Source organism: Glycine max, chromosome 7 (assembly GCF_000004515.6).
Source record: "Glycine max cultivar Williams 82 chromosome 7, Glycine_max_v4.0, whole genome shotgun sequence".
Lineage (NCBI taxonomy): Eukaryota > Viridiplantae > Streptophyta > Magnoliopsida > Fabales > Fabaceae > Glycine > Glycine max.
The window spans coordinates 14,050,267-14,075,251 of NC_038243.2; the positions used below are offsets into that span (position 1 = coordinate 14,050,267).

At 32.2% G+C, this 24,985-nt stretch overlaps 1 protein-coding gene across 1 annotated transcript; it reads right to left on the reverse strand.

The window, feature by feature from the left end:
- Positions 1–15,390: 15,390 nt before the first annotated feature.
- On the reverse strand, positions 15,391–15,789 carry LOC102667102 (uncharacterized). The gene is made up of 2 exons (XM_006584146.1): positions 15,663–15,789; positions 15,391–15,569 (listed from the first exon to the last, which is right to left on the reverse strand). Exons 1-2 carry the CDS (start codon positions 15,787–15,789, stop codon positions 15,391–15,393), a joined length of 306 nt encoding a protein of 101 aa, XP_006584209.1.
- Between the last annotated feature and the right edge of the window lie 9,196 nt (positions 15,790–24,985).

The following is a 24,985-nucleotide window of genomic DNA, read 5'->3' on the forward strand; positions in this document are numbered from 1 at the left end:
CATAAACAAAGAGTAATTTGTTCTAAACTGAGTATGGTGCAAAGAATGGAAGCTGTGGCATAATAAAAACATATTTTTGTTACTAGTAATATATTACATATTTATTCTGTACTCTTACTTATAACATAAATATATTATTATGATTTACAAAATGACATGTCTTATTTTTTTATAAATTAATAAATTTTATACATGATTTTTATAAATTTAATAAAATTTAGATGATAATAAAAAAATATTATAAAGAATATGAGAAAGGTGCTTGCATCCCTTTCACTCTTATCTTTCACCAACACAGAATAGGAGCTGTGAACGACCCTAGGTGCTAGTAACAAACACTGCAAATTAAATTGAACCGATACTATCTTGATTCATTGTATGCAAGAAAGCAAACAAAAGCATAGAAAAGATAAGAATGATTTTAAATGCTCCTACATACAAGCTTTTTTACATTTTCTTATAAACCTTCCTATTTACTACTAAATAAAGAAATGAATTAAATGTATTTATATTTTGAAGATAATAATTATATTTACTTTATGAAGTATTTGAAAAATTAATTAGAAGATATAATAATATTACTCGTTAGATAAGGAGTAGAAAAGTTAAAATCTGCTTGGCTTGTCTATTTTTTATTCAGTGGATACTCTTTCACTTGCAATTATAAAAATGCTTATTTATTTATTTTAGAAAATGTACATTTACATTTTTGTAAATATTAATAAAAATTTATTAGTTGGAAATAAATAAAAAAATAAAAAACAAACACACAAAAAATGACAATTTTATGAAATTCTCTCTTACAACTTCGCGATCAGTTTGACATGTCAAATACAATAAACACGTTTTAAAGTTAGAAAAATGCTTCTTATTTCCAGCAATGTTCTTGTTTTTATTTTATTTTAGTTTAATATCTGGCCAATGAAATTACAACAAAGGGATTTGTATTGTTTTCGTGCAACCACCGTTCGTACTACATAGCATTGCTGTTACGTTATTGTTAAGAGAGTGATGAACTAAAAACATGCACGAATTGTACGAAAAGCTAAGGGGGCGGTGATAATTTTCTTAAGTAAAGAGATTAAAAAACACGAAAGACGTAATTTGATGAAAATCACTTGTGTGATTTTGATGAATACTGCCTTCGTAACAAATAGCCGGCATTTTCGTTGTTAAAATTAAATCTCTAAAATGTGAGATATATTCCAAAAAAATAAAATGAAAGAAATAATTATTGATGAGGAATTTGAAATTGCAAATTACCTTGTTTTTATGTGTGTTTTTTTCCATAAAAATCTCCAAGTCTTGCTATTATATGGTTTATAAAGACGTGACCATATTTTATAAAAGTCCACAAGTCTTGTACACTTTATAAACAAGGTTACATAAGCGGAGTTTTTTTGTTTTGTATTATAATTAATAATATTAATCTTTCTAAATTGATGTGCGTAAATCCTAGGAAAACTTTTCCATGCACAGTTTATTCTTGTATTAAAAAAACAATGAGAGCAATGTGCATGGCATGTTCATGTTATATACTTAGACATGCAAATATATTTCTATGACGAATATAATGAGTTGCATGAATGAAATGTAAATAGCTATTCTTTATAGAGAGATTAGAGGCAATAACACTAAGGGGAATGAATGTATGCAACCTTAAAGCTTCCAAGAGGTTTCCATGGCCAATCCGTTAGGATTCCAGGCCTTGAAGCCATACTTTGTTGATAGCACGATCGATCTATATTGTTTGCAAACAAGTGTTTTGTTACGATCACAAGTGTTTCTCTGCATTTTTGAAGTATGGTGGGTGTAACTTTATTTATAGACCTAGTTATGTTACTTTTCTCATATTGGAACAGTTGATGCCTTTAAGAAAAAAATCTCTTAATGACTTTCTCACATTAACTTTCACATTTAACCAAAACTGAGATGTCATCACGGATTGTGTACCAGATATATACAATATCTTAATAAAAAATAAAATATAAAAATATATAATATCTACGTGACCAACATGATATATCCTACAGTTAATGCAAGAATAACTCGCTTATGTTGTTATGTTGTCTTCATTTATTGGCCTCGCCAAACTTTTGGTACGCGTGGGAGGGTCATAAATATGAGTCATTAAATTTTAGATGTCTAGTGTTGTGTTGCTTTTATAATGCTTTAAGGGCTAGGCCAGAAAAGGCACACTATGGGATCAGGTTTGAAAATTGCTCAGAGAATTCAGCGAAGTACGATTCCATGTAGTTAATATGCAATCCCAAAATAATTTTTGTCCACTACTAAAACGGTTATACGGTTACACCAAATCATTTTTGAAATTTTAGAATGTAATGTGGTAGCAATTTTATAATTAAGGATAATGAATTTTTTTGTATGGCACACATTCTAAAACGATTTTACGAAACCGCCTAAGAATATACTACGGTGTAATTAGGGGGAACAAAAATGATGACGGTTTTATATGTAAAAACGTCATTGCTTACGTTCCCCTAATTACAAAATTGTCATTGTCGGGTGTACTTTGAAATCCCTAGTCTCCTTTGAAACCCCTTTCATTTCTTCATCCACTCTCTCGCACTTCCCCTTTGACTATTCGCCTTAGCCACCAGCTCAGGGCCGCTCAAGGACCATAAAGTTAAGATCCCAAGCTTCCATGGATTGAGGTTAGTAAAATACACTGCATGACAAATCTTCACTTTCACTTATGAGTTTTCATTCTTTCCTTCTATTCTGCTTATGTTTGTATTTTGTAAATTTTTGCACTACTAGAAGGTTGAGAACATAGGCGAAGAAACATACGATGTTGTCTACAAGGGTCGCGACCGCGTCTCCAATGAGACCATCGCATTGAAGAAGATTTGCAGGGGCTGTTATTCTAACACAAATGTTTCAGGTTCGCGCTTTCGCCCTGAGATTCTAATTCCTCTTCACCTCTTCTTTTTTATTGTTATTGAAAAAAATGGGATTTCGGTGAGGGTAAGTCACTCTTTTGGGTTCTTTCATTTTTTCTTTGTGAGAAAACAAAAATATCCTTTCTTTTGTTTTTTTATTTCTTAGGGTTTTGAATTTTGTGTTTTTCATTTTTCTTTTCTTTTTTTTTTTGGGGGGGGGGGGGGGGGGGGTTCGATCTGGTTTGGTTTGGGATTTCTCATATTTTGATGGTGGAAAATCCAGCAGCGGCGGAGGCGAGGGCGATGTTTGAGAACTTCAACCGCAAAATTCGAGGAAGTGTATCGAAAATAGAACTCATTCGTCGTAGCTGACCAACAATTACGAGATGAAATAAAAGGTTTGATCGCGAGAAGCATAGTGTCAAGATATCATAAGTCTTGTTCTTTGTTTTTACCCTTTTCATTGAGTTTTTTTGTTGGCCACACATATTATTTGTAGTTTGATTATGGTGATTCTTCGTTTTTTTCTTGATATGATTCATCTTTCCCATGCATGCCTTCTTTCTTTTGCACAATTTTTTAAAGAAAAGAAAACAATATGCTTTCTATTTAACATTAGATACAAGAGAAGAAATGACTGGGAATATGACTGTAGTGTGTGGTATTTTTTTTTTTACTTTTGCAAACTGACACGACTTCTGTCTTATTAGAAGTTATTGGGTATATCAGGTTCCTTCAAAGTCAAACTGAGGTAATTAATGTTTATTCTCCTTTATCGATTTTTGCAAACAACCACGAGAGTCGATGAATAGTACTCATGGCACGCTAGATGTTTAAAGTCCATTATTTCATGTTGTTCTAATCCTTCTACTTCCACTTTATTAGTTTTAGAATTAACAATAATATAGTCACTGATGAACTGAGACGGATCAGAGGTGGGGTATTTCCTTCTAAAAGCACCTCCATAAGCTTGTTGATGAATTTTATATTTAAATTTATGTTGTTATCTAGAGAAGATTTGAGAGGAAATATTTTGCAATATAATTTGTGGTTTTTAATGTAGTACTAACAAGAAAATGGTTGCAGTGGATTTCTATAAAGTGAGAATAGTTGTAGAGATTATTGTAAGGGTGAAGTTAGATCATTTGTGTCAATTGGTTGAGTCATGTAAATGCTCTCTTTTAGCTTGAAGCATGGACAAAGGCGCAGGCTCACCCAAACCTTGTTCTTAATTTTATTTTTGCAAATATAGTTCTTGTTGACAGATATAGATGTTAAATGATTAATGTTGGCTGCATCACCTTGAAGTGTGTATGTTTAGTGAAGCCATTATAGTTAATGTTGAACCAAAGCTCTGACCAAGCTAACCAATGAGTCACCTTAGGTACATTTCTAAAAACTTATTAATGGCCTCCATTTGGCTTGTCTATCAGCGAGTGATAGTCTGAGTTGAACTCTGGCTTGGTAACAACTTTCTAGCGTCCAGCCTTGTTTCCACTTCTCTCTTCTCTATTTCTAAAATTCCTCCCTAAGAAGCAATGTTAGTGTTTCCAGTTTAAAATGCAGTAAGCTACCTCTCAGATTGATTTAAGTTTGTTTTCCTTCAGACACAGTTTGACTAAGGAAATATTGATCGAACTTCCCTTTTGTGTTGCAGAAAATGCATTTTCTTCATTAGTTGGCTTACAATTTATGTGGAGCCTTATGCCTCAAGCCAATAGATTTCCTCATTAGTTGCTTTATTGTTTTTGTGTTTTGTTCTCGTCTTTTCTTTCTTATATAATAGAATCTAAAACTCACAAAACTAGAATCTAAGAAATAAAACCCAACCTTTATGAATCTCGAGTCAGGCATTCTTTAAACCCTATGACCAGGCCTTGCTTGAAAGCTTTCAATCTCAACTACAAAATTGTGCGTTTTGATAGCAGACCGGTGAAGGAAGTTTCAGGTTTTATAACCCCTATACCCTAATCCAATTCTTAAATTATGATAAGTCCTTATTGTAAAAGAGAATGAAGCATCCTTGAAATTGATATCACCAATCAATTTGGCTCTTAATTATGAAAAATCAAATTTAATTCCTAACTTTGATAACCATCAGTCAATTTAGTTTATATCATTGACATCATCAATCAATTTGGTCCCTAACATGATTATCAAAGAGATTTTAGTCCTTGACTATAGTTGAAGTCAGGAACTAAATATTCATTTTCGTAATATCAAGGACTAGGCTGGAGTGTTAGTCGCTTAAGTATACTAACTAATCATTATCACCATATTATATTATTCAAGATGCAAAGAGATTGACTTTATGTCTAACACTTGGTACCAAAAGCCAATGCAAATTGAGGTGCGTGCTTGCTTTTTTCACCATATTCTCTCTAGCTGATTTTCTCCTTAATTAACTAGCTTGTATATGCTTACATATAATTGGCCTCACCAAGCCAACCCCCGGTACTACATTTGTTCAAGGTATTGACATAAGAATTCATATGGATGTAATATATACTAGCATGGGTGTATGCCCACAACATGAGTAAGCTGGAATTTCCTCCAATATATTAAACTACTAGAAGTTTTGATTGTGTTACATTGTGCAATATTTCTATATGTAATTTGTTATGCATAAAATCTTCATCACGTAGGTGATGGTCTTTCAATCTTGAGGGCAGAACTTAAAAGTCTGAAGAAGCAAGTTAAACATTTGAAAAAACAAAGTCACTCTGGTCCAGAAGTTTGGAGGAGGTAATTTTAGATTACTACTATACATGAATGATTATCATCTCTTATTCTCGTCAACTTGACATGTTTTATCCTTTCATTACATTCTATCCATGAATAATGCAATAACAAGTACAAAGACTCTAAATTTTTTTATTGATAGAGGTGTGTTCTTTTTTAGCATAACATACATGGAAATTTGAGAAAAGTAGAGTATAATTCATAATCTAATGGATTACAAGCAATGTATATGAAATTATTATTATTAGTAAATTTATCCTAATATTATTATTAGTTCTATCATTATTATTATTTTTGAATATATGAAATTGAAATGACATGTGGCTAGGAATAGAAATCTGAGATTGACTGCAAGCAATGTATATGAAGTTTTTTATTTTTTTTAAAAACATACATTCTAATACGGTTCTCTGAAAAACAATCTTAGAAAGTCTATCCTTTTAAGATGTGTGGAAGCAATGACTTCCAAGATTATTTTGATGATGCCAAAGAATCAAGAGTTAAGCAAGTTCCAAAATACCAGGAGTCAAAAAGCTTCAAGAATCAAGTTTCAAGATTCAAGATTCAAGAACAATCAAGTTTCAAGAATCAAGATTCAAGAACAATCAAGATCAAGATTTAAGAATCAAGAGAAGACTCAATCAAGATAAGTACTAAAAAAGTTTTTCAAAACATTGAGTAGCACAAGAAATTTTCACAAAATCTTTTACCAAAGAGTTTTACTCTCTGGTAATCGATTACAAGTAGCCATCATTGTTTTCAAAACTGATTTACAAAGCTGTAATCGATTACCATGAGCATGTAATCGATTACCAATGTTTTAAAACGTTAGATTTCAAATTTCAAGAGTCACAACTAGTGATAAAACATTTTCAAATCATTTTAAACTTGTGTAATCGATTACACAATACTTGTAATCGATTATTAGAGTTTCTAAACGTTTTGATTTTCAAATTTAAAACATGAAGAGTCACATTCGTTGATGTGTAATCGATTACACCTTGATGGTAATCGATTACCAGTGACTGATTTCGAAAAATAAATTACCAAAAGTCACAATTCTTAAGGTGACTTGTTTTTGAAGATTTTTCAAAAGTCACAACCTTTAAGTTACTAGTTTTTCAAAAGAGTCACAACTTTTAAAGTGACTAGTTTTTCAAAAGAGTCACAACTTTTAAAGTGACTAGTTTTAAAGAAATTGCCAAGAGTCATAAACTTTAACTTGAGTCATCAAATGATTATAAATATGTGACCATGACACGAATTTCAAATATTGAAAAAAAATTATTCATTTCATAATTAACAGATTTCTTTCATAGAGTTTTTATTCAATACTTTCTCTTCCAAGAAAAGTTCATTGTTCAAAAACTTGTGCTACTCTTCTTCATTCACTTCTTTCTCTTGCCAAAAGATTCAAAGGACTAACTTCCTAAGAATTCTTTTGTTTCTTTCCTTCTCCCTCTTGACAAAAGATTTTAAAGGACTAACCGCCTGAGATATCTTTTGTATCCCTCTCATAGAGAATTCAAGGAACTAACCACCCAAGAATTCTTTGTCTTAACACATTGGAGGGTACATCCTTTGTGACACAAGTAGAGGGTACATCTACTTGGGTTGTTATACTGAGAATAAGAGAGGATGCATCTCTTGTGGATCATTTCAAGTGAAGGGTACATCCACTTGGTTGTTCAAAGAGAATAAGGGAGGGTACATCCTTTGTAGATCTTTGGCTTGTAAAGGATTTTACAAGGTTGAAAGAAATCTTAAGAACCGTTGGTTGCCTGGGGATTGGATGTAGGCATGGGTTATGGTCGAACCAGTATAAATCTTGTGTTTGTCTTCTTCTTCCCTACACTCTTTAATTTCCGTTGTGCACTTTTTATTTCCGCTTTACTTTTGTCTAAGTTATTGTTTCTGTTCTTTACTTTCTCATAACTTAGTAGTAAAACCTAATTGAATCTAGTAACATTAAGAAGGATAAATTTTTAATTAGTCAAGACACGTTCATAATTAATTCAACCCCCCCCCCCCTTTTTAATTATTTTGAGGCCACTCGATCCAACAAGACGGTTTTTACCTAAGAACCATCTTAGAAAGGTCTCCTTCTAAGATAGTTTTGAGCAAAAAAATCGTCTTAGAAGGATAGCATTTTCTAAGACGATTTTTATGGAATTGTCATAGAAAGTAAAGACTTTCTACGACGTTGGTTATGACGATGATTAATAACCGATGTCTAGCAGTGTGTCTGACTATCTTTATTAAACTTTTAATTATAAAATATAAAATATAAAATTAAGGATTTAAATTTTGTACAATTGAAAAAAAAAGCAAATAAATCCAAGAGTTGTGTTATATCCTCCAAAACAGAGAGGTGACAAATAATTGGTACGAATAAAATTCTGACACGTATCAATAGAGTTTATAATAAAATATTCATGTAATTTTACATTTTAAAATTTAGTTTCTTTCCAAAGTTATCCCTTCCTTTCCACACAACCATATCCTTATATCTTTTTATGGAAAATTTTTAAGTTTAAAAACTTATTTCATTTAGGATGACTATTATTTTAATGAGAAAAGAATGATAACAAGGTGAAGGAAGTATGAAAGATTAAGTATTATCATTAAACAAAAATGTGATTTCGATAAAATAGTCTTCGATATTATCATATGCTCTTGAAAGATGTTATTTCAATAAAAATGATTTCGATAGTATTATTATACACATCAAGAAAGAAACACTCATATGGAAGAATAAATTCAAATTCAAAATGGAGGTTATAGTGGTTTGGCGAAAGATATCACGTGAATACAATTGAAACCATTAGATCTAAGTAATTTGGAATATATTTGTATACATGTTGAAATCATATAATTCGATCGTTATCGTTAGAAGTCTATAAATAAGACCTCTGACAGTTATTTTTCATTGGATTGAATTATTACCACTAAAATTCTCTTACACCACTTATGCCACTCACACAAAAATGACTCTCAATTCAAAGGTTGAGTGTGTATTCATCCTACTTTTAATAAAATTTGTTTTCGTTTACTTTTCTACATTTGTTTGAACCCTTATCTGTTTTCAATCCTCATTTATTTTCTAAACTTTATTTATATTCAATCTCCATTGCTTAACATCAACATCATTACTATCGAAAAACAATAATATCGAAATTATTATTATTATTATTATTATTGAAATCATTAGAAATTATTTAAACATAAACTGTGATAATGGATATTACTATTGAAATTGTTATTAATATTTTTATTAATACTTAGACAATTCTCATAAGTTGAAAACTACACTTGCTTGTTTGACAAAAAAGAACTTACTATCGAAAATGAATTATATGTATTACATTTAAAAATTTATTTGCTAATAGAATCACTAGTGAAAATTATTACTTGATAGATATAAAACTCTTTTCGAAAACTATTTACAATTTTCATGGTTAACACCCACATTCATCACACACACAAACCGTCATGGATTCTCTGAAATTAGGGCAGTGCTTTGAAATAAGGATGAGAGTTCCATTGCACGTGCTCATGAGATTAGGGCATTCGAGAGTGAGGTCAATGATGGAATTGAAGCGAGGAAAAATAGATGAAAGGAAATTTTAGTTGGTGGTGACTCATGTTTCCATTGAAGTAAGAGTTCCATCGCACATGCTCATATGGTTTTGTCCTTCGACCTTGAGCTAGCGGTGACATAAGAGGGAGCAAATCTTGTGGTTGCCAATTGAAAGTAACCAGAAAATAGAAGCTAGGCACTTGTCGGGAATATCATCAATGGTTACGAAACTTGCCAGTGAGAATGGTTTTGCCACAAAACTTTCATTTAAAAGGGAGTTAAAAGGAAAATGCATGTTGGGTCGTGAAAGGATGAAGAGAAACCTAATTTGTTATTCAGTTTCCTTTTCAAGGACTTTTCTCTTTGTCTTTTCACATTTGTTGATAATGGAATTGTAAACTAATAAACAAAATATATTTTAAAAAGTTAAAAGAAACAAATTTTTTATAATTGATTTAATGCAATTTGGTTAACAAATATCACCTATATATAGACTGGTTTGGCTATTTGTTGGGCTTACGAGTTTGAAATTAATGTTTAGCATTTTTCTAAATCCAACTCTAAATGACATGTTGGAGTGTTGAGAACTACTTCCCAAGAGATTTAGTGACTCTTTTAGTGTATATGAGATGAATTGTTGGTGGTGGTGGTAAAACTTGATTCCTTGTGATAAACTATAAGTGAGATGGTAAGTACGGAGGTATTGTATCTCATAACTCAAGGAATCCAAGTTTAGGTATTGTTTTTTGTGAGTAGGAATGTATGTTGAGGGTGATTGGTGGGACCTTAACCTAGTGCTAGGTGATTTTGGGGTGGCTAACACTGATTGAATCTATAGAATAGATGGGTGGGTGAAATCCTATAAAGGTTAAGGCAGACAAACTCCTATTGGGGTTAGGGACTCTGCAGGTCTTATCGAGGTAAACCAATACCCACATTCATCTATATTCGATAAAACCTTACTTCATCCATAGGATCAACTGTAGGAGTCCTTGGATGGTTGGAGATGAGTTCTGTGTTAATGGATGTTCCTAAGTTGATTGCTCATCTAATGTAATCTCCATGAAATAAAGTCTGTCTTTGGTGTTTATGATTAGTGTACATTGTGATGATGATTGGTGGACTCATGATGACAACACTTTATAGTTGATGTACGATGTTGATTCTTGATTTGTTTCATGATGGTTGAATATGAAATATCCTGCTTAAGTGAGTTGAATATTATTAGTTTTTTCTTCAATCTTCAAGTCTTGCTTACATACTTTCAAATAATATATTCGTTGAGAGAAATAGAGCTTCAATTTTTTTTCTATTTTGAATCTTCATTTAATGCATGAGAGAGTTGCCTGTTAATCTTTGTGACTTGTCTTCCTTAAACAATAAAGAGAGAAGTTAATTGTCTTATCTAATAGTCAGTTTGTACCAAAACATATTTACTTTTTTGATGCACAAACCTGCTCCTCTATTAATATTCCTTCTTTTGTTCTATTTTTTTTGTACTATGCCTTGATAAGTTGACTAAATTTTTGCTTAGGGTTGTATTACACAACAAAATATCTTACTTTTCATTTAATATTGAGATATTGAAATGTTAGAGTTTTTTGAAGAGGATTTCTCATAGGTTTCAAGTTATATGAGAACTAGTTGAGGTGCAGGTTGAAGATGAGGCTGGTGGTGTAGGTAGATGGAGGTTGTTGTTCAGTGTATGAATGATATTGATGTTGGGGTTGACAAAGATGATGATGATGTGGGGTCTGAAGAAAGTGATAAGGATTATGTTGGGGGATGAGGAAGATGATGATGATAGCAGCGACTGTAGTGAAGTTTCATATAGTGATTTTGAAGAAAACTCTGATTGGACAGCATGGTTGGAGTCTGCAACATTTAGTCAAAGTACTGAGGCTACTTTTGATACTAATAAAGTGGACTCAAGAAATTCTGATTTGGCTAATGATGATTTGGCTGATGAGGATGAATATTCTGATGAGTTGAATACTCCACCTGGAAGTGAAGATAAAGGTATCCTTGTTTTAAGGTGCTTGAAAATGATGAAGATGTAAAGTTTGAGGTTGGGTTGCTATTTAGTAGTAAGAAACACATTGTAGAGGCTGTGAAGACCTTTGCTGTCATTTCTAAGAAGAATCTCAAGATTAAAAAAAATGACAAGAGGAGAGTGATTGTAATCTGTAAACAAAAGGGTTGTCCCTTCTACTTATGGGTGAGCAAGTCCATGCAAGACACTTATTGGCAAGTAGTGACATTCAAAGATAAGCATTGTTGCTTTAGAACTACCACAAACAGCCAGGCTACACCTGAGTGGGCTTCAAAAAGGTTGATGTCATTATTAATGCATAGTCCCGAGATGAGGCTAAAAGCAATAGTTGCTTATGCTTTAGAAAAGTGGGGATTCAGATTAAGTATAGATTAGGCATACAAAGCAAAGGTTAAGGCAATGGAAAAAATTAAAGGTGCAACCAGAGATCAATACAAACGTTTAAGAAGTTATGATGCAGAGCTAATAGAAAAAAACAAGAACAGCACTGTGAAGATCAAATGTGATTTAACTCCTCATGGTCCTGTTTTTGAACGTATATATGTATGGCTGGAGGCTTGTAAGAGTGCATTTGTAACAACTTGCAGGCCCTTGATGGGATTGGATGGCTGCTTTTTGAAAGGAGAATTTGGTGGGCAATTGATGTCTGTAGTAGGTAAAGATGGAAACAATCAAATGTTTCCTATTGCCTATGCTGTACTGGACTCTGAAAATTATTCATCTTGGAAGTGGTTTGTTGATTTGTTGATAGCTGACCTAAATGGTATTCAAGAGGGATGTTGGGCTTTCATTTCTTACCAACAGAAGGTAAATATTTAATTGGAACTAAGATCAAATGTGGCTTTAATTTAATTTGTGCGCTATTTTTTTCAGGGTTTGGTTAAGGTAATCAAAGAGCTTGGTGAAAACGTAGAACATCGCCTATGTGTCAGACATTTGTATGGTAACTGGAAGAAGAAGTATCCAGGAGCACACATGAAAGAGTTGATGTGGATGGCAACTCGAGCAACAACTACCCCTGACTAGGAGAAGGCCATGCTGCAGATTAAAACTTATGATGTTGAAGCTTGGAATGATCTGGAAAGGTTAAACCCTGCTTCTTGGACAAGATCTGCTTTTAAGGTAAACACAAAATGTGATTTGCAAGTGAATAACATGTGTGAGGCATTCAACAATGTAATAATGGAGTACAGAGATAAGCCAATTATTACACTATTGGAGGGAATCTGATTTTACATAAGCTCTAGAATTGTCAAGTTGAGGACTATCCTCATAAGGTATAAGGGTTCAATCTGTCCTAAAGTTCAGCAAATCATTGAGAAAAATAAAAAAGCATGTGAATCATGGCGGGCACATTGGTGTGGTGATGCTGATTTGTCTTTCTTTGAGGTGTCAAAGGGCATGGAAAAATTTGTTGTCAATCTTAAACAACATACATGTTCTTGTAGAAAGTGAGAGTTAATTGGAATTCCATGCACTCATTCCATACCATGCATATGGATTAATGGTATTGAACCTGAACTTAGTGTGAATTCTTATTACAGGTGTTGTTTTATGTAATTCCATGCAGTCATCTCATTATTTTTTTTAAATGGTTTTTTATTTGAATATGTATACTTGTTGCATTTGGCAGGAAATCTAATGTGTTGACCACGTATTCATTTATTGTCTACCCATGCAACGGACCCAACTTATGGCCTCTTCTGCAAACACCAGTCATGCTTCCACCTGTCATAAGGAGAGCTCCTGGAAGACCAAAGAAAGTAAGGAACAAGAAAAATGATGAGTCTACCAAGAGGTCCAACCTGGCAAAACAGCCAAGATCAGTAGTTTGTAAAAATTGTCGCACAATTGGGCACAACAGAAGGACATGTAAAGGAAAGACAGTTGCAAATAGGACCATTCCAAAAGGGGGAAATAAGGTACTTTTGTGTTGCATAAGTGCTGTAAATTTCATTTATGACGGATTCTTATTGCATTCACCATTCTTATCATATTTGTTTTATATATTGACAGAACTTGAAGAGACAATCACCATGTCCCACCCCTATTGCAACAAAGAAACAAAAAAATGGTCCAAGCTCAAGTCAGACCACATCTGCAGGACATCAAGGAGGTGACAACACCAATGAAACACAACAATCACGAATCAGCTTAGGGAGCAACCAATGAGAGATTGGACATAACAATGTTATAGCTGTTTTGTTTTCATTTTGTATAGGCTAATTTAGTTTAGGAACAACACTGCGTGAATGTTTACCCATGAGGCCTTGTAATGCACTCATTAAGTTTTTAGCACTTGCTGTAATTAAAGTCTGCATAATATCAAACAATGTTATATCTGCCTTGTTTATTGCAATGCTTATAGGGGGTGTTGCTATTTTGATTACAAACTACTGAAAATTTAATTGAGTTGTGCCATCCTCTTCTTTACTCTTAGTTTCCCACCAATGAAGCAGTTTAATTAAAGATAGAGATACATAAATTTCTAGCAGCATATTACAACATCTGCCATATGCAAAGATCATTGGAAAATGATCATATATAATATAATCCTCATGTATAAATGTTGAAAAAGTTGAATTGGAATCTAAAAAGTTGAACCTCTCATTGTCATGCACAATATGTTACTGCCACATGCCAAGGCTATTGAATTATACCGCAAGCACTTTCAGGTAACAAGAAAATGTCCTAAACTAGCATTTGTTGTTACATTTTCTAGGTTGGGGGAAAGAGGATTAAATTCCAAGATGGGAGTTTAATTAGTAAACTACTCATGCTAATCCAGGCAAAACAAAGGGGAACCATTGGCATTGTTGCATTTTCCTCCATGTGTGACCCACTTAGAGATGAAGAATGTGATAGGCAAGCAGTGAGTAGGGGCTTGGCTTTTGACATAGCCTGGTAAGTTGTTAAGAACCAAGAAGCAGTAGTTAACACCTGCAACAAAATCATTGGAAAAAATGTGAAGATTTTTGCTTATGATAATCATGCCTACACAAACTATTTTTATTTTTGAACATGTGTGAAAACAAAAATGACCCATGCATGGCACAGGTATCTTACTAATTATTAATGAAAAGAATCACAGCACATGATCCTTGTATTTTTTATTTTTGAAAAATTGTTCCTGCTCTTTTTGTGACAAGAAGGGTCTTAGATCCCTTAGTTTTTGGTGAATACCCACCCGAGATGCGCTCTATCCTTGGGAGTAAGATGCCAGTGTTCTCTCCTATGGAGATGAGTCTCATAAAAGGAAGCCTAGACTTCATTGGCATGATAGGAGTACCAGATTACAATTTGCACATTATATCTGCCATGTAATTAAAGTTTGCTTTGTTTTAAACAGACAGGAGTACTAGGTTTTCTAGGTATTGAATATGATAAGTGATAGAATTTGCTTTGTTTTAAGCAGACAGGAGTACCAGATTACAATCTGCACATTATATCTGCCATGTAATTAAAGTTTTTACCACTTGCCATTCTTACCAAGTTTGGCAGGTCTTATAGGGGCTGTTGCTCTACCAATAACCTTAGCACATCCGTGTTTCATGTGGATACAGATTAAGAAGCCACAAATTTCTTAATGGTTGCTCAGTATCTAACTACCCCTGAATGGTTGCTTTCAACCCAAATTTCTTAACAGCAACAATAACATTAGGATTTCTAGCCCATCACAAATGAATATATCATCAAGGAATATTCCATTGAAAACATTAAGGAATATATCATCAACATGAAAAGCTTGACAAACTTAGTCATATTCCACTAAATTCTCAAGCTTATCAACATCACAAGCTTAAATTCTCAAAACAGAGTGCCTACATAAAGTTACTAATGTTTCACTAAATACATATTTGAAGGCTGAATACAAAATTAATGCCAAATTTGAACACCCATTAAATCTCCTTTCATTAACATACCAATTCAACAATTCCACAACTACAATCTGCACATTACAAAGAACCAAAAACCATTTGCACAGACCCAGCAAATAAACCACCAACAACCAATAACATTCCCCTACGACATTGCCAAATTACATTCCTTGCTACATTATCAAATTACAGTCCTTTGCTACATAATAAACACACTAACAAGAAAACACGGACCTAAGAAACAACCAATACAATCCTTATAATTTTTCCTTCATCTTCACTAATCCTGCTTTGCAAATCCTTTTCCCTCAACTTCAATTCATCAACCTTCTTCATCAATGCTACAATGATCTTCTTCTGATGAATGTTGGCAACTAGATTGTGCCACTTAAAATAATTACACCCTTTCCTACCTGCAACCCACATGCCCAAAATAACCAAAAAGAATCAACAAATAAGCCATAACATAACCCCTAAGAAATTAATATTCCTTACCTTATATTGACCACAACCATAAAAACGCCTCCCTGGATTATCCTCAGTCCACGATGTCACCAGTGGAGCCTCTACGTTACAGAGACAAAACACGCGACTTCGGGCCTCGATGGTGTATGATGAGGAACTCTTTTCCATGGCACCGTTTACGGAGGACAGCAACACCTTAACCCCTTAACCACCACGACTACACAGTCACGCCGACGATGCACCAACGCCGACCACGCACCTGCGAAGAAGGTACCCTTGCTGAAGCTCGAGACCCACAAGGACGCTGAAGTGCGAGAACAAACAAACACGATGCAGCAGAAAACCATTTTAGGGTTAGGGATTTGTAAATACATTTGATTTAGGGTTTTCATTTAGGGTTAGGGATTAGGGTTATGGGGGATTAGGTCAGCGTAAATTTTTTTTACCACAGATGGGTAAAATTTTTCAAGAGCCTCTCAGATATTGACACGTGACAGTCAACGTCTGAGCTTAATAGTCAATGTCCAATTGAGACGTCAGGGACCAACATTGTAGGATTTTACAAAATAGAAAGACCCAATTTTTGAATTTAATTAGTGGAAGACTAAATACGAAATTAGACCTAAAGTGAGGGACCAAAAGTACAATTTAACCTGATTCTTATCATTATTCAGTCATGATTGAAAAGTTAGGTAACTTAACTAAACACACTCACTTGAAATGCTTACTATGGTGGGCCAATCAAAGTAAGTTCGGATTGACTGATACCTGAATCTACATCATTTCAGGCGACTACTTTCTCATAATTCTAATTTCTAAGTGGAAAAGATATTTATTAGGTAGGTTGAAGAATGTTCGTCCATTATGATAGTGAAAGTGAATTGAAACTCTTACCGACATATATATTAGCATATATGATATTATATTGTGTGGCATCTTAGCTGATTATAACTTGGACACGTAGACTTAGAATTCAAGTTTATTTCGTCAAGCTCGATCGTGATGTCTTAGCTTGGAAATTCCTCAATGAGAAAGCTCAAAACAAATTTATAAATTATTAATATGATTGGTTTTGCCTGAGAAAAAAAGTAAATTACACGAACTCATGGGTTTGTTTTTATTAAATCAAATATCTCTCCATTTTTAAATCTATAGAAAATCTTTAATATTTGGACTTCCGTTACATCGTCCTCCTCTTATACGTAAAAGTATTACACCAACTCCTTTAAAGAGGTTCAAAGTAATATATTAAAATGGAAAAATATAAAGTATAATTAATAAGAATAAACCTCCAGAAATTTTGTATAATTTAATAAAAAATTATAAATGCTCTTATAGAAAAATTAAACTTGAAAAGATGAAACTAAAATATAAATTAATTGGCGTATTGAGCCGTACAACTTTAGTTTATATCCCAACATCCAGTGTTTAGTGATGAACTAAAGTTTGAAACTGATTGCCAAACCATGCACTGAATATACTATTATTAGTATTATTCTATCGAATATTAATATGTTTCGATAAAAATTTACAAATTCTTTCTATTTTATTATTATTTCCGTTTGGAAGAGAAAGGTGAGTGGTGACAATTCATATGCTGTTGAAACCCTCAGATCTTGTGCTGCCATGATTACAAGGGGATTCCGAATTACGCTTTCCTTCACAAAACGTGCTGGTAACGCTGTTGCTGATCATCTCCCTAGATTAGCTTTTTCTTCTAAAGAATGTTACTGGATAGAGGATATGTCCATCCAGATTTTGCCTTCACTTGATTCTGATGTATTGACCTTGTCATCTTAAATAAAAGTACCTTTATGATAAAAAAATAATAAAGTGATGAAATAAAGTTCTTTTTAAGACTTGCTTCTTATCATGATTTAGTTCTAAAGGAAAAAGACTTGGGATATGTTTGAGATTTCTGAAAGAAGGTAGTTAATAAAAAGCAACAGTGCAAAGTGCACTTCCTAGTATAGAAGACCCAACATTCATATCAAATCCTCCTTATAAGATATGCAAAACTAGTAAAACCCAGCATTTTTATATTATAAAAAAGAAGTCATTACTGTGTCCTATCACTAAAATAGTGAGGGGAACGTTTCATAATAATTGCATTACACTAATAAAACCTAGCATTTTTATATTATAAAAAAGAACTAGCCCAACATCCATCTATGACGCATTATATATAGCCAATACTGTTTTATTTATTTATTTATTTATTATGTTTTTTTATTTATTTAATTTATGTGAGTTAGATTCCAAATATTCATTAGAATTAAAATAAGTCTCAAGACTTAATAAATACTAACAGAGATATTTACATATTACTCATTGACAAAATTGTTACATTAACAGAAAAAAATCAAATTCATATCCTTTTAAAATATGAATCAATTTCTTTCTAATCAGACCAATCTTAGTATCTATCTATTTATTTATTTATTATGTGATGTGAAGCAGCGGTTTTATTACTCCGAATCCTTTCGTCCTTGTGCATTTAATAAAAAGCCCATCAAAATACGTAATCCATTTCGCAACGAACTAACGTTATAACTCCGTGCGAGTGGAAAAGTCTTGATCCTTAAATCCCAATCAAGGCTTTCTCGGCAGATAAGCAAACACGCATGCATGTCTCAAATACGTGGTTGTAACTATAAGGAGTCATTTAATTTATTTTTTTCTTCTAAAATTCATTTGATATTTTAAACTTAATTATATTTTCGAGTGAATCTAGAATATTCTTCGATTAAGAATGAGGAACGAAAACCAGAAAACACTGAAATCTACTTAAAAACAAATAATTTTTACACACACGAACATCAAACATTAAAAAATAAGATTATACTATATCAACAGTATTACATTGTTTTAGCTTTTAAACTTGCATTCTGGCCTGCCTTGGAATACAAATGTTAGAAGAATGTCCTAAAATGTTTTTTGTTCTTAGTATTAGTATTTACATTGTAAATTTTTGTAATATCTCTATTAAATATTAAAGTTATCTTTTATTGGTCAAATCCATATAAAAATGACAAAAAAAGTAGAAAGTTATATTTTTAACATATATGAAAATGTTAAACAAATAAATAATGCTTAATATTTTCAAAATTAAAACTAAAATGGGATAGGAAAGGTATGCATACGAAAGTCATGTGAAATGCCGTAGTTGTGTTGGTGTGTGGTCAATGCAAAATTTCGGTATTTGACAAGCATGAAACTATCTAATTACTTTCTCCCTTCTAAAGTAATAATCATCCTAAATTGTTTTATATATACTAAAAAAACAATAAATAAAAAGAATAGTACTTTTACAAAATTAATTTTATATTTTTAATTATTAATTTATTTATGAATTTTATTATTTATCATTAATATTATAAGAGATATAAGTAAAAAAATGTAATTAATATTATAATATAAATTAAAATGATAATTATTTTAAGATAATTTTTTTCCTACACGATAGTTATATTTGAAGGAGTAGTAAATTAATAGTGAAAAAATAACTTGGATCATATTAATTTCGAAAACTCCGAGATCTTAATTAATTGATCTTTTTATTTTGTGAAACAAAGAATTGGTTTAAAAATTTCAGAGTAATTTATTGATAGATTAAATATAATTTAATAATGAATTGGTTGGGTCAAAAGTAGTTTTGGTTCTACTAGTTGGATGCTGTAATTCACGTTTCCGCATGTTGGTTTATATATTCTACGTTGGATGCCTAGCTGTAACGTTTTGGTGTGCTTTCAGATGTCGACCTATTTGGTGAACTCTTAGGTTTACCTTAAGTGGCTTCCAGTTTTTTAGTTTTAGATTTTTAAATGAAAATTTTAAAATAAAATGTGTTGGATAAAAATGTTATTAAATTTATTTTTAATTACATTTTAAAATCATTTTATATTCCTTATCAAAATAAAAGATAATAATTTTCTATGAATTTGATTTTTAATTTTAAAAAACATTTTCTAACCATCATCACCGTATTATCACTATCACCATCATTTTATCATCGCCAGTGTTCTTACTGCTACTACCCAGTGTTCTTACTGCTACTACCACTATTATTGTCGTCTTCATCGTCACCATTCCATCATAATCACTACCATCGTCATCGTCATTGTCACCATCACCACCACCACATCCGGTCATTTCGCCTCCACCATCACCACCATTCCATCCACCATTCCATCACCAACGCCATTATCATTGCACCTTGTCTTTGCCACGTCCACCACCACCACACCACCGTTGCCACCACCATTTGTCAGCGCCACCATTTTGTTGCCTCCATCGTCGTTATTGCACACCGCTACTACCACTATTCCACTCCACCATTGTTATCGCTACCACCATCATTATTCAAGCACTGCTATCGCCACTATCAGCCATCGCCACCATCAATTCACTACTACTATCACCACCACTGTCACCATTATATCATCTTTATCGTCATTGTCGTCACTGATATCACTATTTCACCCACCACCACCCATAGTTTTAGATGATTGACCTGGTCAAGGCATTGAGTCAGTAAGTCAATGATTAAACCAATGGTTCACTAATTAACCTACTGATCAACGTTAAATTTATTGAATTTTTATATGCATTTTTGTGACATCCATTTAGCATTTTAGTTAACTTTGTGACTTGTTTTGAATCAACTTAGCTTTAAATTCAGTTTTTACTTTATCTTAGGTAGAATTTTATGTTTTAGTTATTTTTAATGAATTTTTAATAATTTTTCAGCAAAAACAAGTCATTCTGGTAAGAGCTCCAGAGGCTCAAAACCAGCAGAAAATTCTAGAAGAAGAAATTACAAAAATTTAAGATAAAAGCTAGGAAAACCAAGAGCAGGATATTTTTCAAGGATAAAACAATTAAAGAAAAAGATAATTATTTGAATTAATTAGAGATATTATTTGTTTTTACTTTCTTGTGATTATCTCCCTAATTGATTAGTTATCTTATAGATAAATTCAAGAATTGACCTCTGCTTTGGCGAGTCTTGTTGATACCTGAACATGAATCAAGTACTTAATTGCGATTATCTTTAGGGATAGAATAATTTTGATTAATTCAACCATTAATATTGATTCCCGTTTGTTAATGAACATAGGAGCAAATATTATGGTACCTGTACACTTGCGGATACGTGCTACCCGTTAATATTATAAAGCTTAAATTTTTTTTACCAAGCTTAAATATGTAAATGTTTTTTATTTGTACATCAGGTTTGGAGTATAATTTTATTAGGACTTATATTTTAGTGTATTTTTATTAAGTTTATATTTTGGAGAGTAATTTTTAGATAATTTTATTTGGAGTTCACAAATTTTATTTATTTAAAATTATTCATGGATATTTTTAATTGTATAGATGGTAGAATATTTGAATAACTTTAGTTTTAACCATGAAAATTGTCTTTTGTGTTTTAAGGTGTAAGTATCATTTTGTCCATATGACTTTTCTAGATGTTAAAAAAAATAGAATGTTGAAAGTAATTATATCAATTGTTTAGAAGAAGAATAAAAATATTTATTATAATTTTATGTGATATTTTCTTATCAATTATCATAGTATAATTTTGAAATTAATTTGTAAGAAATTATATATCCTAAATAAGCTATACTTGATTGGATATAATAAGCATCGTGATTTAATCTATATAAATGCATACATTAGTATGACTCTTTTATTTTCTATTTAAGCAAAAGTACATGTCATCGTTCATATTCTACCATTGCTTTATATTCACCCCAAATTTTAGAAACTAAACATATAATTATGCCTAAACAAAATGTCCAAAGTAATATTGATACTGCGAAACAGAGAGGGAAAAATTCAAATGAGTTTACGAAAATTAGTTATGTGTTACAAAAACACATGATTAAACGTACATGATCTATTTTAATTATTGCATACAAAAGGGAGTCCATACATTTGGATATAAGCTAATAAATGGAATTGAATATTAAAATCGATCCATCAATTGGATTTTATGCATAGGCTTAGCCACAGTTATAGTCAAGTGTTTAATTGAATATTATAAGCTAATAAATGGAATTGAATATTAATATTTCATTTAGCTATCAAATCTTTCATATTGGAATGGTATACTCTTTTCTTTCTCAAAAGTGGTGGGACTCTCTTACTTTTAAACAAGGATAAACATAACTGTAATCCTTCGTCAATCCTCAGTTTTTTATTTATTTTGCTTCATCTATCTTTTAATTCTAGTCATAAATATAATAATTAGAGATGAAAAAAAAATATACCTGTAGGTAAAATTTGTTATGAATTAAAAATATATTGTTTAATGAGTACAGTCGCCAACGGATACTTTCTTATTAATGGGATATGGGTAGGTAATAAGGTACCCAAACCTAGCTATGATTACCTGTAATTTAAAATTATTTAAATAATTTTAATTATATATAAATTAAGTTACTCTAGTAATTTTAATATAAATATAAATAAATCACAATTATATATTTTTGTATAAATATATATTTTAAAGTTTTTTTATAAATATAATAATATGTTTTAAATTTGTTTTTATTTTTGTTTAATTTTTTAAGACAATTATTCGCATATACTCATGAATATGCTTATAAATATTTATGAAGTTCAATTATACTTGCTTAACAAATATTTGTGCCAGAGCGAGGAAGGCATGTCACTACTAGGAAAAGGGTTTTTTACGACACCCTTTCTACGCCGGTTGTCACTGAACCGTCTTAGAAAGTGGTTCGGTGACAATTTTGTAATTATAATGATCAAAATTGCAATTAACGACGCACATTCTAAGGCGGTTATTAAAAACCGCCTTAGAATGTTTTGTTTAATGAAGTTTGCACCGGTTTTCATTAAATAACCGTCGTAAATATAAAAAAAAGCTGAAAGGGGTATAAGTGAAACTTTTTGGCATTTCAAACTTCACACTCAAACCCTAACCTTTCTTCCTTCTTCTTTTGTACTTTCACTACTAACCCCGGCCCACTCAAACCCTAGGCTTGACTGCTAACCCCACTTGACTTCACGTTGTTCCTTTCACACGAACCCCACTCGAACCCGACGAGAGAGTGAAGAAGTATATTGACTGGAACCAGCTCCAAGTTCGTGACTCGAAGATCACTTCTACCGAAATCAGGTTAGTCAGGGTAGTAGTTAGTTAGGTTAACCATCTTTTAAGCTTTTATTAGGTTTAGCTTTGAAGAAACCCAGTGAATAACGTATTAGGTTAAGCTTCGATTGGAACTTCTTTTACTACTGATGTTTGTTCCTAAGGTTGGTCTGATGTTTCCTGATGTTGGTTGTAGGGAAGACGCAGGTGACGAATTAGTTGTTGCTGAACAACAACTACTGGGCTGCAAACGGGTTAGTGTCAATTTCTTCCTTTTTTGCATTTTGGTTTTTGAGTTCATGAAGCTTTTTTGAGTTCAATTTCTGCTACAATGTTCTTATTTTTCTGTAATTCATTTATGAACTTATTTTTCTATAAGCTAAAACCCAATTAAAGTAGAATGGAGATTAGTGTTTAAAATCACCACAATTAGTTAATAATATAAGGAACATTGAGGGTATGTAGGATAATTGCTAGAGGCCTAGAGACGTAGTGGTACTGGTGAATATGAAGGCTCTGACCCAACAAAGTTTAGGAGAAATGCAATTAAGCTTAGAAAATGAAACTGTAGTAAGAACCAAGAAGTACCAGTTTGATACTCATTGTTTTGCTATATATTTCATCTTACATACTTTTCAAAGTCTCCATTTCTAATTTAACCTTGCTTGTATAATTCTTCTAGAATAGAGTTCAGCAATTTATAGCTGACAAGAGACTCCTAAAGTAACTAGAGTTTACTAACTCTGATTGTTCACAACTCTCTAGCACTGAGTTTGCAATACTCTAATAGAAAACAAAAGCTAGAAATTATAGCTACATGGTATCTTGTCGAATTTCCACCACACCATGGGTTCCATTTGACCACACCAGTTATATTAGCCTAAGCAGTTAGATGCAGACTCAGCATTGAGTCACACAGTGTACACCTATATAAGGTCTCCTTCTCTGTACTCTCATATAGTCATATCATTTACGTTTTTCTCTGTCTTCTCTTTCTCTTTTTCTGAAATATATTATGGACAATCTGTTACAGCATATGCTCTACATAGCTAACATCGTTATTTTAATGAAATTATTAATATCTGCAAAAAAGGATGTGAAAAAATAGCAAGACCACTTTAACCTCAAGCTAACAGACAATTTTATTTAATATAAAGTAGTTAGACAGTGTTAAAGGCAAGAAAACATAACTTAAACGGCCAGGAGACTAAATTAAACAAATGACAACACATTTAACACCAAGAATTTTCCCATTCTTGACAAAAGAAGATAACACTTAAGAGATAAATTTGAAATGAGAAACATAAATCTACTTCCACAAACACTGGCAAACTTCAAAGTTCTTTAACACTGGTTAATCTATTTTATACAAGTCTAAAATCTCTTAATAATCATTTTTTCCTAGGAGAAATTGAACTTAAAAAATGGTTTATTGGCATCTACTTTAATTGCAAACTAATAACTACATTTTCATTAACCAGGAGTATATTCTCATTTGTACAACTAGACCAAGAGAGCTTGAATTATTAATACCTTTTAGCATTATCAAACTTTAAACTTTAGTGGTCACAGCTTCCAGCACTAAACCTCTAAGAACCACTTGGTTTCAAACACTCAATTGTTAAATTTACAACCTTGCTGATATGATGAGAAGACCAGAGCACCCAAACAATCATTTGTAATAGAGATAAATTTGTGGGCAATGTAATAGAAATCCATATGCACACAAACTCATAGTAAGGGTTGAGCTTCTCTGACTTGGTGACTTAGCTGAGAAAACTAGAGAAAGTTCATCAATCTTATGATTTAGACAAGAATGACTCATGGCCATGTGCAGCAATGCGCCCCATGTGGGATATGACATGCGTGTGGGTCTCTCTAACTTGGAAGTGCTTTTTTTTCTTCTTCTTTTTCTTTGATAGTTTTGCCAAGATATATACATACAATACGACACATCCATATACACTAACATGTATAGCTTCCAAGGAAGGGGGACTGTAAGAAAGAAAAATGAAAAAACCAGCCTTAAAAGAAAGAAATAAAAATCCAAATAAAGTTAAATTAAAAGTACATACATGCATAATGTATTTATATTAATTGCAAGCTGTGCTATAAAGAAGCAGTATAGTACTGTACCTTTTTTTTTAGGTATATATATCTTTGACATGTACATGTCCTTGATGAGAATTATGAGATCCTCTAACGTACTACGGTCTGGGGATGAGCTGTGTTTGTTAG